At 38.9% G+C, this 14,339-nt stretch overlaps 1 protein-coding gene across 1 annotated transcript in view; it reads right to left on the bottom strand.

The window, feature by feature from the left end:
- Positions 1-5,614, bottom strand: part of LOC139949283 (uncharacterized) — a 222,441-nt gene extending 216,827 nt beyond the window's left edge. Inside the window, exons 1-4 of the mRNA XM_071947691.1 lie at positions 5,497-5,614; positions 3,719-4,158; positions 1,285-1,390; positions 218-787 (exon numbers count right to left, since the gene is read on the bottom strand). Of these exons, the coding sequence (XP_071803792.1) occupies positions 218-787; positions 1,285-1,390; positions 3,719-4,158; positions 5,497-5,518 (1,138 nt within the window). The 5' untranslated portion in view covers positions 5,519-5,614. The remainder of the gene's footprint in view (positions 1-217; positions 788-1,284; positions 1,391-3,718; positions 4,159-5,496) is intronic.
- Positions 5,615-14,339: the final 8,725 nt, after the last annotated feature.

Below are 14,339 nucleotides of genomic sequence, written 5' to 3'. Positions count from 1 at the left end.
TAAACTTGAGGTCTTGAAATCAAATTCGTGGACAATTACTTCTTTCTCGAAAACTATGGCATTTCAGAGGGAGCCGTTTCTCACAATGTTTTATACCTGTATCAACCTCTCCCCATTACTCGTCATCAAGAAAGGTTTTATGCTAATAATTATTTTGAGTAATTACCGATAGGGTCATATGCCTTTAATATACCAGACATTCATGGTAAATACTTACGATCACATGCGGTATCTTGGAGTGTAGCACCGATTGTTGCGATAGCATCAAAATTGCTAACCTCAAACACGTAGGTATCGTTCGGTTTGTTTGCAATAGCGTTCAGCTCAGCCTCATTAATGTTTGCCGTCACACCGATGGCAAATATTGCGATGTCCTCTTCGCGGGCTCTGTCTGCTGGCACACGGACACGGTCAGCTCCTTGTGATTGACCATCTGTTAGAACAACTGCCACCCGAGGGATACCAAGCTCCCTGGCTCCGTTTGTAACACTGAAACCTTCATCTACCATGACATTCAAAGCCCCCTCCGTATTAGTACCGCCACCCATGTAATTTATACTACTAATCGCCTGTTGAAGTGAACTTTTATCCGTGTATTGGTTCAAGTGAAACTCGGTGTTAACAGAGGAGGAATACTGAATGACTCCAACGCGTGTGCGATCGCTACCAATCTCAAATGAATCGACAACGTCATTGACAAATTGCTTGGACGTCTCGAAATTACTTGATCCAACACTTCCAGAACCGTCAACTACAAAGACCAAATCGATGCCCTTGTTTGTACATCCTGGTGAAATAAAAGAAAATCAACAATTAAAATAGTAACACTGTGACTGTTTAAATGCCCGATTAGTTTCAAGAAAAGCATTAAATAAAATAAATCGCGTGATAACGTGTATAATAAGTTGACGTGTATAATAGGTTATGTAAAACCAGCTTAATGTACATTTAACTTTACTTACCAGCGAAGCTCACAACAATCTCAGATAGGCAAGTTTGATTTTTATCTCTGGAAAGATGTTTTGAAATGAAATCAGTCTTCGCCCCCTTGGACTTGATATCTCCACTAATGCCAGTTGGGAGAGATTTACAGGCATTGCAGAGAGTCCTTTCCATAAGAGTTGTGATTTGGTTGTTGTAAGTTTTGTTTTATTATTCTAAAGAGTGCCAGCTCTGCTGAATAAACAAGAAAATAAATACAAAAAATATCGCCCTCTTAAAACATCACCCCCCTTGAAAAACAAAAACAAAAACGCCCTCTTGTTACAGTTGTAAACAACCTACCTGGTAATTCTGCAACTCTTTCGGAAAAATACGTCACATTACCAGTAGGAGGATCGTGTGGGTAGTAGTCTCGCCAATAAATTGCTTGTTGCTCAACAGACCAGCCCTGTAGCAACGGAGTTAGAAAAAACAGCAAAAGAAATCACTTGTAAATCTCTTTTTCAGTAGTGTTGGATCTGTGAAAAGAACTATTGGCACAATTTCATAGAGCTGCTAAGCACAACAATTTGCTTAGCATGATGTTTCTTCCTTGATAAAAACAGGAAAACCTACCGAATTCCCACGTGATTTTCAGGATAAGCAAACAGCTGAATACAAGTAACAAGCAATAAACAACAAACGAAAACTTGGTTGGTAAGGAAGAAATTTCATGCAAAGCAAATGTGTGTGCTTAGTAGCTCTACGGAATTGGGCCTGATGGTTGACAAATCACAGTTTTGATCAGTATGCTCTGATCATCTTAACAATGCACAATAAATTTCTTTCGAGTTGTGTTGGTTCTAAAAAAAAAATTGCTTGTTGTTCCAAATTAATATTTATAAGACATTAATGAAATCATAAAACAATGCATATTTCAAAACATTATATAAAATATAAAGATCGAAGCGAGACGGGCAAAAAAAACACTGTATAAAACCAACCACACACACACCCCAACAAAAAACCCAACCAACTACCGTCCCCGCAACTACAAAAGGAGTTGGTACACAAAGCTTTGCCAATCGCGCACGGCACAGTGTCAAGAAATGAGTGATTCGTTAAGGTTACCCACACCGCGGGCCATTCGTACCCACGAATGGCGAGCACTCGGGCATTATCCTATACTTAAAAGGCATGTAAAGTTTGTTTGTCATTCGATAGACATCGTCTCTCATTGTATCCCAACATATGAATAAACAAAAACTGTAAATATCTGGGCACAATTATTGTTCCTCGACTGTGTAACAAATATAGCGGGGGAAAAACAAAATTTTGTTGCATTAGAATTCTTTGCTTTCAGTTGCAAATGCTTCATGCATGGGGTGTGTTTTGGCGACCCCAACCAAAAACTGTTTCGGTTGTTGGTCGGTGGTTCTGCTGTGCAGACTGAACGATAACCGAGTTGTGAGCTCGGTTACCGTATTGATTATGACGTCAGAAACAGTTCTTGGTTGGGGTCGCCAAAACGCACTCCTGAAGACTTTCTCATATTGAAATTTTCGGGAAAACGACAACAATATACTTTAAAGGGTGTCTCTTCTATCAGTATTGTAAAACATTAATATCTTTCGGTGCTTTTTTTTTCAATTTCTTTAATGTTCATAATTTTTTTGGATCAATTACCAAACCCAGGAATCCACGATACTTGTTTTCGATGCAAAGTGCGCTTGCATTCATCATGAGTGTTTTCCCGACAAGCATGACCTATAGAGACCCCGTGTTTTAGACACTGCATTTTTGTTCACCGTTTTGCTTGCAAATGACTAAACAAATTCTATCAAGCATGATACCAGTGAAAGCAATTTCATGAGAAATGTTTTAGATCTGGGACAAAAAGACAACTAAAAGTCTGCAAAACAGAATCCGTTTTTCTACGACGTGTATGAGCTCCTGTATTAACATACGATAGTCGTGGATACGCGTCACGTGTACACAAAGTCTCGACGTTTCGGTATCTGTATACTATTATGTATACGTAGACTTGCGAAACGTCTCTATTATTTGAGGCAACGCATGGTGAGGATCAATTGGTTTGCAGTAACACCATGTATATGTCTACTTGTTAAAGGCTGGTACAATTTGTTCTTTAGAGGACTGTCTTGCTTTAAAGAGTGGCTGCAGTTTTTTTTTTATAATTTAAACGATTAAACCTGACTTTTTAAACCTGAAATATTTTTTTATATTTTTTATTAAAAGCGCAAGTATTTTAAAAATGTTTTTTAAGAGATTAGGGGAACCCACCCCGTCCCTAAAAGGGAGCCTTCATTTGCATAAACGTGACGTCATGTCGGTAACCCGAGCCGTCTGGCCCCCTGGCTGTGGATATAGAGACGTGTTCACTGTGTGGCCTGGTACCTATAGGCGCGTGTAGTTAGGGACAACCTCTTTTTGCCGACGATATGTTTGAATTCCCGACGTGACGTCGATGGTAGGGGCGGCGGTAATAATCCACAAAAAGGGGGGCATGACTAATTCGCTAATTACGCAAGTGAGATATGTCGGGGAAAAAACAAAACATTTTATTGATGTTCAATTACATATATCAGAAATAAATGACAGCAAAATTAAATGTTTTATTTGAATTCACTGCAGCATCCCTTTAAACTCTACCACCATGCACGGGGTACACATTTCATGAGACTTATGTTATAAGAAATAAGTTTTTATTGTCATTTATTCAGGGAGAGATACCAAACGTACACCCTTTGATAGCCACGAGAGCAATGAAACTTACCGGTGGGATGATCGGGTTGGCGTTGTGAAGAAATAGACGAGCAGCAAGACCGGAGTACAAAGGTTGGCGGCAGTCTTCCCAAGTAGACTGGACCCAGTTTATGTCCAGGTGAGTTGAAATCGCCACAAATATATCACTGTATCTGTTCATGTTGAACATGCCCAGAGTAACATCAAACATATCACGATCGACACGCCATATCCCACCGTAGTAGTTAGGGTAAGTGCGCTGTGCAGTGCCGAACTGCGTTTCTACCCATGCTATGCGAATCAGAATCCTGTCGTGCGGTTCGAGTTGGCTGGCCTGTTCAACTTTTGCTATCTTGCCGATGGTGACATCTACTACATCGGGACCGAAAGCTCCTGGGACGATGGTGTTGTCCGTACCAGCCAGTGATGATTGCTTGAAGCAAGCGACTATCAAAGATGCCAGTAGGGCAACTGCAAAACAGTTTAGAAACACGATCAAAATATTTTTTATTTTAAGATAATAGTTGCTTATACAATAGTTATACAACGCGCATCCGTTATCAGTGACGCTCAAAGCTTTAACAGCAATATAGGTGTGCTCAAGCGACTGTTTTTATGTCAGAAAGTTGCAAGGCAATTTAAAAAAATTAATATATCTCAATGCTTTGAGATTATTTTAGTGTATTAATAAAATAGGTGTGCTGAAGCTATTGGTTAAATCTCAGCAAGTTTGAAAACAATTTTTCAAACTTATCAGACGGCTTTCAAATTAATTCTGTGTCGTAAGTAACATGGTATGTGGTTAAACTACTGGTTGAATCTCAGCGATTTTGTAGTAAGAAACATGGGTTTAGTGTTAGCAAGTTTGAAGACAAAATTTGGTCAAACTCAGAATGCTTTAAGATTAAATCTGTGGTAAGAAACATGTAGGTGTGGTGAAGAGACTGGTTCGGTCTCAGCGAGTTTGGCGACAAGTATGTTCAGAATGCTTTGAGACAAATTCTGTATTAACAAACATAGGTGAGCTGAAGTGATTGGTTCAATTTCAGCAACTTTGAAGACAAACACTTCAAACAGAGAATGCTTTGAAAGTAGTTCTTTACTCAGAAACATATGAAGAAACTATAAAATTGTAAACTTGCGGGTACAACAAAGTGTAAATCTCTTTTGTATGAGTGTTGGCTTTGAAAAGTGCCGGTGTGGTATCGATGTTTCGAACAGTATACTCTGCCTGTCTTCAGGAGAAACATGTGTGTCAAGCGAATTTGGAGCCTTACTTATGCCCTCATGTTAAAGGCAGTGGACACTATTGGTAATTACTCAAAATAATTATTAGCATAACACCTTACTTGATAACGAGTAATGGGGAGAGGTTGATAGTACAAAACATTGTGAGAAATGGCTCCCTCTGAAGTGGAGTAGTTTTCGAGAAAGTAGTAACTTTCCACGAATTTGATTTCGAGACCTCAAGTTTAGAATTTGAGGTCCCGAAATCAAGCATCTGAAAGCACACAACTTCGTGTGACAAGGATGTTTTTTTTTTCTTTCATAGTTATCTCGCAACTCCGACGACCAATCGAGCTCAAATTTTCACAGGTTTGTTATTTTATGCATATTATGTTGAGAAGAGTGGTCTTTGACAATTACCAATAGTGTCCACTGGCTTTAAAAGTCACTAAAAGCTAGAACATAATGAATGGTACAAACAATCATCGTTTCAATAAATAAATCAAGGGAGGGAACTGGAAAAATAAAAAGTCAGATTAATGTTTTTGCTAGAACTACTAATTTGTTTGCCAAAAGACCCACCTTTTATCAAGCCTATCCCCATGGTTAGTTGAAGACTGTTCTTTAGTGCGGTTTCGTTGATCAGGAGGCTTCCAAAGTTAGTGATGACGAAACTATTGCAACTCTTGATTAAATACTCCTGAAGGCGCAGTTGTCGATTTGGGGCCCGTTTATTGGATGGTTGTGCTGATTTACACGAACACACCTTGTTGTCTTTGCTGTGGTTTCAAGAAAAAAAAAACACGTCTGGTTCCATGGATTCGGGATAATAGAAAAGGGTTCATGTTTTTTAGTTCTGTTCGAGGTTTAAGTTGAGTGGGAACTTTGCCAGATGCATTGATATGCTAATTGATGTTTGTAGATCCAGTTTTGGTTCGATGTATCGCATTAATTGACACAGTTAGCGCCAATGACAGGACGAATATAAAACGAGAATACATCTATCATTTTTATAGAAACAACCCATATTTATGCCCAAAGGGGAAAACCAAAGCGATCGAAGTCCGGACTGAAAACCCAATCTACGTGCAGGTCTCCGGGTGGGATTTCCAAAACAGGGTTAGATTAGTCTTATCTCGAGTTTAGGACGAGTTATTCGTCCTAACTTAGGACTACGTCTTTTACTAAATTAAATTGATAAACTGGTAAATGCTTTTGGACAAAGATTTTGTTATTTTGGGAAAGATTCATTTTCAAGTTGAACTATCACTTTGTACACTCAACTGTAGATCCCGTATATACAATTAATTGACTGTTTATTCGTAAAAATAATCTACCTTTTCATCAATTGAGTGACGTCACAGAAAAAGTTATAAAACTTTGAATTGATTTATTGTTTAGAGTTACCATGCACTTTTAGCCGGTATGTATTAACGGGAGCGGCTTTTCCATGTCACTTGATTCTCTGTTTGCTGTTGAATTCCTTGTCACATGAGGCAACTTTTACAAGCAACATGAAGCAACCAAATGCAGTGCATATTGGCAAATCATGAGTCATTTCCCAAACTTTGTCTAACGATCTCCAAAAAAAATATGCGACCATTCAAATAAATGTGAATTTTTGTATTCTCTTTTTGGAGATTTTCGCAAGAAAGGGGCCCAGTTTCATTGACGGTGGGTCTTGGTTGCCAGTTTGTCTGACATGGCCTACGGCTATAGGTATGACGAACAATGTACCTAGTCAATCGCGTCACTCCGAACTTATTTTCAAAGAAATTTATGACAAGTTTTTTCTTCAAATAAAAGATACACAAACCCTCTATAGGATATATACAGAGCGCATGAACTTCGGTGAAGCTAAACCTTTATCGACGGCTTCCTTAAATATAGTAATGTAAACACAACTTCAAGGAAATCAAATTCAGACTAGTTACATTCGACGTTTAGATAGTTGCTTTATTTTCCTTCCCGGAATTTTTATTTTTAGCTAAAAAACAACTTTACAAGCGGAATTCGGAAAAACAGGGATTTGATTTGTCCGTTTTAAATCGGAAATAGCTGAAACTAACGTTTGAACATAAGATACCCAATCAACTCTGAAATCTAGTAATTACACCTAATTTACTGTAAACCATTTTGTTTAACCAATATAAAAATACTCTTTACCACGAAGAAGTAACAAACTTGTATCGCCCGCCATGTTGTTCCTGGCCTATCATGGACAGGGCCCAATTCATAGAGCCGCTTAAAATATTGCTTAACAATTTTCTGTTAAGCAGAATGAGCAGGGCCCAATTTCATGGCTCTGCTTACCGTAACCACAGAATCGGCGCTTACGGAAGCACTGGGAATTCTGTGCTTCCGGCAAGCGTATTTCACGGTTAGCGGCGAATTTGGGCTTCTGTGCGTGCGTACTTTACTAGGCATTCTAATACAAGGCTAGCGCAGAAATTCGGCGCTTGCACGTAAGCGGAGAATCGCGATCGTAAGCGCAGAATTCGGCGGTAAGCAGAGCCATGAAATTGGGCCCTGGATAGAAGTCAAAAATAGTACATGTGGCATGGTAGTTTGGTTGGTAACCTTTTTCTGGTAAGCATAATTTGGATGTGGTTAGCATCTTGTTGTGCTTAAGCATCACTGTCTGGGCCCATAGGATAGGAAAGGTTTATTGGCTAAGGTTTGTCATTGTTTCGCTTTATTGTACTTGCTACTGCCTATCTTTCTCCCCTGCTGTAAGGATTATACATATTTACTCTTTGTCATTATACCAAATAATGTTTTTATGGTACTTTTAATGTTACCGTGGTCATTATGGTCCAGTGTTTAGACTGCACAACTTTCAATCACATAGTTATGGGTTCGAATACTTTCAATCTTAACACCGATTTCAAAATAACTAGAATAAGTATTGAAGTCTATATTGACTTGTGCCAGTCATATCTATAGACGTTAAACCAATATGTTTTTATGAGAGAGATTGGCTTTACGATTGACCAATAAACAGTTACGTTTGATCACGAAGAAGTTTCTTGGAAGTTGGTCCAGTTCCGGCTTGACGAAAAATCAATCAAAAGACCATACAAAACACATGTCAATAGGTGGAACTTTGGACGACGGAACACTCTTTGCAAACAATAATTCTACTATAACCTAAGAACTAGTGCAAATATAGGGTAGTGTTAACTGTGAAGAGTCAAATTGATATCTTTTACCGAACAAAATGACAATTTCGAGAGAAATATGACTGAATTTAGTGTAAATCTGTGAACGTTGTAGGTACTGAGTTTTCCTCTTACCAATTCTGTAAGGTTCCTTTAACAGACAACGTTTACCAAAGGGCACTGGTTATCACTGCTTAACCATCCATAGTGAAGTATAGTTACACCACACATTATTTTACATTATTAATTACAAGCCAAGAATATATAACAATTTTAATGAAATATCGCTCGATAAATGGGTAGTAAGTTTACAGAACACTTAATAGGTACATTTCAAATCCTCTGAGGCAAATTTAACGTAAATATTATTTGTCACTCATCCATAAACTTTGCATTTCTAAGTAAAAGTCAAATTTATATCATTCAATATCAATTTTACGATATTTTTTTACTCACTCGACGCATTTTACAAAGCAAAATAAACAATAACATTATGCTTCCTTAAGATGTTCCCCGCATGTTCCGGTCTCAAGTCACAACCTCTCTGTTTTATTTTTAAACGGTTTGCTTTTAATGAACTTGTTGTATTCCTTTTACTTTTAATGTACTCTGTTTTGTAATTCAGTCAGTATATGCTGCAATGAACAGTATTTAATTATACATAATAATAATAATAACAACTTCAATTTTACAAAAGTGTAACGCCACCGTAACTGGACAATGGTGGATTAATGTGGCAGGATAAACGTGACGTAGCTTTGGATGTCTGTGTTTTGATTGGTCCGAGGTGATGTGGGTGCAGCTGACAAAAATCATCTTGGACCAATCAAAATACAACTTAATTTTGGCCGTCTACATGCAGTGTTCACATGATAGTTTAAAGAGTACTTGCATGTAATGTTGGTAATGTAAGATTTGACTGCGTGTGGAATGAATGTAGGTGAAAGGTAATTATGGACAGGGATTGTCCTAGGCTAGAGACCACGTGGCGTTCACGAGCCTCGAAGTGTGACGTCAGATGTTCAGGATAACCCCCACGTGAACTGCGTACAAACTTCCGATAGCGCCCTCTTTTGAATCTTTCTCCTACAACCCATTTTAATTTTCCATTTAAATATGAGGAACAGAATCTGCGGCGGACAGATTTCCCGCGGACACCGGCACGTTAATCCGGAGGTCAATCAGCCATTTGCATGTTAGATTTGACGTGCTTGATCACAGTTACCACTCAAATTTGAATTCCTCAGACTAACAAGATAGTTAATGTCACAGGGTTAGGGGCAACCTTTTGCTTAACGTAAGAGACGGTGAACACCCATACACAAAATATTATGAGTGGATGTATAGGGCACATGGTACAAGGGTTTGCTCATCTGGAGGTTGCTATGCAAAAGCTTCCTCGTATCATTTGGCCAGCAAGAGTTGTGGGGCCCATTTTCTCTAGTATTTATTTTTATCACACAACTAGTGTTCCCTTTTATGTTTTATTATGATGTTGGGTATTTTGTTAGCTGTTTCATTTAAATATATGGTTAAGTTTTATTTTACGCTAACTGTTTTTGTGTTTGTTCTTCCTGTAATTTTGAATTGTTTTGCCGCTACATAAGATTACACCCACTAAATAGAATTGCTTACATTGCTTTCTTCGTTAGAAAAAAAGGGGGGGTCCGTACTCGTTAAGGTTTGCTTTTTATGGGCTCTTCCATCCCCTACATGTGATTTGCATTGATTTTTAGTTTTTGTTTTCTATTTTTGTACGATTGCATTTGCTTGTAATACATTATTTATTACCTTCTGTGTAGACTAAGCAAGTCTCGCGCGTATTTAAACTTGCGGGACCATTATGTTCCAAACCTTATGGAGTTTTACGTGGGACATTTTGTTTCGTCCATTGTTTTAGTTTAACGTAGTTTATGACCATGAATATTAGAAATATTGTTGGAAATGTAATACTAGTTAACAAAACGTATACAAGTAAAATCATTTCAACAACAAAAATCCTACTTTCGGGATGTCGACTTTCCGAGATAAATTATCACAGGAAGACGACATCCTAATTTTAGGATGTCGACTTCCCGAGATAAATTATCACAGCAAGACGACATCCTACCTTTGGGATATCGACATTCCGAGATAAATTATCACAGGAAGACGACATTCTTCTTTTAGAATGTCGACTTCCCGAGATAAATTATCACAGGAAGATGACAACTGACGTTTAGGATGTCGACATACCTAGATAAATTATCACAGCAAGACGACATTCTACTTTTAGGATGTCGACATCCCGAGATAAATTATTACAGAAAGACAACATCCTACTTTTAGGATGTCGACATTCCGAGATAAGTTATCACAGGAAGACGACATTCTTCTTTAATAATGTCGACTGTTTGTAGTTATAAGACTCCTTGGGGATAGGAGAAAAATTTGGGAAAAACCGTGAGCTCAATTTGACCTCTACTTCCGGGTCAACCGGAAGTGGGACCATATCTCAAGAACTACTCAACCGATTTTCAATTTGTTTTCACTTACAGACTCCTTGACATTAATATTGACTGTGAAAACCCGTGACCCCCATGTTGGCCTCTACGTCCGGGTGAACCGGAAGTGGGACCATACGCCAAGTACTATACAACCGATTTTCAGTTTTTGTTCAGTTTTATCCTCTTAAGGCATTAAAAATCAACTTTGAAAATCCATGACCCCAAGTTGACCTCTACTTCCGGGTCAACCAGAAGTGGCACCATATCTCAAGAACTACACAACCGATTTTCTAACTTTTTTCAGTTACAGACTCCTTGGGCGTTAGAGATTAGCCTTAGGTTACCGTGACCCCATGAAGTGGCACCGTAACTCAAGACACTGTACAGTATTTTTCAAACTTCTTTTCAGTTATAGACTCCTTGGTAATTTTAACACATAATCAAAGCAAAAGAACACGGAACAGCTTTGCGTTTGTACACAAACACCTAATGTCTAGTTATTTAATTGTATACGTTGTGGCCTTGCATGCAGTGAATACCCAACGACCGAACATTTCCCATAAAGAGGCAAACGTGTTCTATCGACCAAGGGCGTTTTTTACTAAAAGGACGGTTTCGCAGGGGGCGGACTCAACTGCATATGCAAATGTGTCCGGGTGGACACAATTGCAGATGCAGTAGCCGATCAACAAATTTTCCAAGTCAAGCTGAAACGGAATTTAAATCGAAACACTCAATTTGAAGCTGAGCAAACTTTCAACAATGCACTTTGGTTAATTTCACCAGAGAGTTGGGACTACAGTCCTAACTTTGGACTAGTCCTATACGAGATAATGATGTTTTTATTTTAATTCAAAGTTGCGATAAAAAAATAAAACACACTTGTTGCACAAAATGTATGCTTTTGGATGCCTTTTTACAAAATATTAATAGACTTCAGGCCTGAATCCTTTTTTTTTTTTTTTTTAAAGACTTTCTACCCTTTCTGAAACACTTACACGAGAACTGTTTCTCACAATGTTTTATACTATCAACAGCCTTCCATTTCTCGTTTCAAAGAAAGTTTCGATGCTAACAATTGTTTTTAGTACAAATTAATGAGTTGTGGTGGTTCTGAAAAGAATCCATTTGTTTCAATTCGACGTTTCGAACAGTGTCTGAGTTTTGTTAACAAAATAATTAGTCACCATGTCACGTACCTTTCTGATGAGAGAAAACAACCTTAGAACTCCAAGTGTTGGGTACATGACTAGAAGTACTCCCCGCAAACTAATCTCGTCACTTCGTTTTTCTGGGGTTTTATTCCATTTTGTCACCACCTGACGGACCGTATAATATGCTGATGAGCTGATTGGTTGAAGTCTTATTTTTATACAAACTTACAAACATGAATGGCCTTTTCGCCAAATTTTGTATGGGTCGTGATAATGTTTCTGTCAAATAACGTGTATTTTTCATCGTATGCATTTTTGCAGTTCTTTTATGTATTGTCTGTAAATTTTGTATGCAACTGTTCTGTTTTTCCCCCTTTCACTTTCACTTTCCAAAAGCACTTTGAGACTTCATTTAGGCTGCTGTAGGCTGCTGTAGTTAGGTTTCTATCAATAACTTATTTGTTAACACTATAAATCCGCATTCCAATTGTTGAATTCTATTTAAAGAGGTAATGGTTTGCTTATAGTATTTGTACACGACCATACACCATGGAAATTGCTTTCTCTGCATTCGCGGAAGCCCGGACGCGCAGGGTAGTATTAAAATTGAACAAAGTTTGTCATGGACGTACCCCCGGACTAAAGTAATCTTTCCCCCACCCCGAAACACTTTGGCTGGGTTCGATTAGCTTCCGTGCGACCCTGCAGTGCTCATTCGGGTGAGCCCCTGACAAGGGGTGGGTTCGATTAGCTTCCCTTTGTCGACCCGTATGGTCGACCCCGAGGTGCTCATTCGGATGGCCCTCGCGTGGTGATGTCATGCACCTCGGGCCAGCCCCAAACGGTGACCCGTTCCACAAGCAGGACACTAACTTCGGGCTGACCCAGCCCAGGTGAACCCCTGGAATGACGTCAAAGCGGACGACAGGGGCATATCGGGGTCTACCACGGGTAGTTATAACCCACCCAATATCAAATCTATAAAACGCCTTTCTTTGCGCATTGTGCTCCCTAGGTACACTCTTGGCGACTGTCCTATCACTCCTTGGCGGATGGTATGTATAATCATAGAGTAAGGACAGAGATTATGACTTGATTCAAAGTTTGTTCGGGTCCCGGTCGCGACTCTTAATTGTGCCTTATCTTGCAGCAAGACACTAATTAACTCATATTTGCTAGAGGAAGGAACCCATACCACGGGTGCCTGGGCCGGGAGGAGGGTAGAGATTGAACATGTGTTTTTGGAGCGCTGTGGAACGTTGTGTCTGTGGCTGTGGGTGGGTGCCCATACAGCAGCGCGCCATCATACGGTGCGATTTACCCAACTTGAGGCTCAGGGAGATGAGACTTACCGGTGTTCAAATCTGTCTACCGGCGAGATCCTGTCCCCCACAGATTCTGTCCCCCATGTGGGAAATAGCCTGTGGAAAGAGGGTGCAACAAAAAAGAAATAATAATAGAATATAATAAAAAAAAAAGTCACAATGAATAATCTACTGTCAAGTCATGTAACGAGCTAAGTGTATGAGGATTTAAATAAATGAGTTTTCAGCAAGTTTTTAAACAATGGAAGAGAACTACAGCATCTGATGTTATTAGGTAAGGCGTTCCAAAGTTTAGGAGCACCAAGCGGTAAAGGCACGATCGCCATAAACGATGAGGAAGTAAGTTCTAAAAATAGTTAAAGGGGACTTAGCGAAGAAAGAAGAGTGCGAGAGGGGACGTAAGGTACAAGACGATTTGCAATATAAGACCGAGTTCAGCCGATCTGAGATTTTAATGCAATAAGTAGAATTTTGAATTGAATTCGTTGTCGAATGGGAAGCCAGTGAAGTTCGTGCAATAATGTGATCATGTTGTTTAGATGTTGTTATAGTAGCAGCAGTTCTATGTGATAAGGTTTTTCGAATGGTATTTACAGTTCTTAAGTAATAATAAATGTCCGATTGACAGATCCGGCTGACATGTTTATCCTAGAATTAATGTTCTCATGATAAGAACTCGTCATTTGACATATTATTATATCGTTAGAGGATTTTGTGTCCCGAGCACTTAACTGGCTCGAACCAATTTCTGCTGCATTTTGTTTCGTAAGTAAGATGCCGATTAGCCCTATATATTATCAAAGGACTATTCCTATGTGTGTACAGATGGCTAGAAAACATCCATATTTCTGCCCGTCTAGTGTATGACTAGTTTCCTTGGAGTCTTCGCTCGTGAGCGGTCTTTGTCATGCATGTAACCGCGCGACAGACGAAAACAACTCAAGTAAGACATATGACTTCTTCATTTATAAGAAGACAAAAAATATTCATTGAAAACTATAATATAATACACATTTCTCCAAAATGACACATGCACATAATTTGTATACGTTATAATAAAACATTGAATCAAAATGAAAACCCGGGACGAGGGTGAGTTTTTTTTTTAACACACCCGAAGGGGTGCGATCAAGTCTATAATTAATGGACAATGGCGAGAAGGGCACGGTTGTTATGTTTCAAGTAACCGGAAAGATAGTTCACAAGATGACGGTTTTTCAAGAGGCGTAATAAAAAAATAATATAAACTTTTTTTGTTAGCAGCAATCGAAGGCTGCCCATCTGCCCAATACAGGTTTT

This window comes from Asterias amurensis, chromosome 16 (genome assembly GCF_032118995.1).
Source record: "Asterias amurensis chromosome 16, ASM3211899v1".
Lineage (NCBI taxonomy): Eukaryota > Metazoa > Echinodermata > Asteroidea > Forcipulatida > Asteriidae > Asterias > Asterias amurensis.
This window is presented reverse-complemented; position numbering and strand designations above follow the sequence as displayed.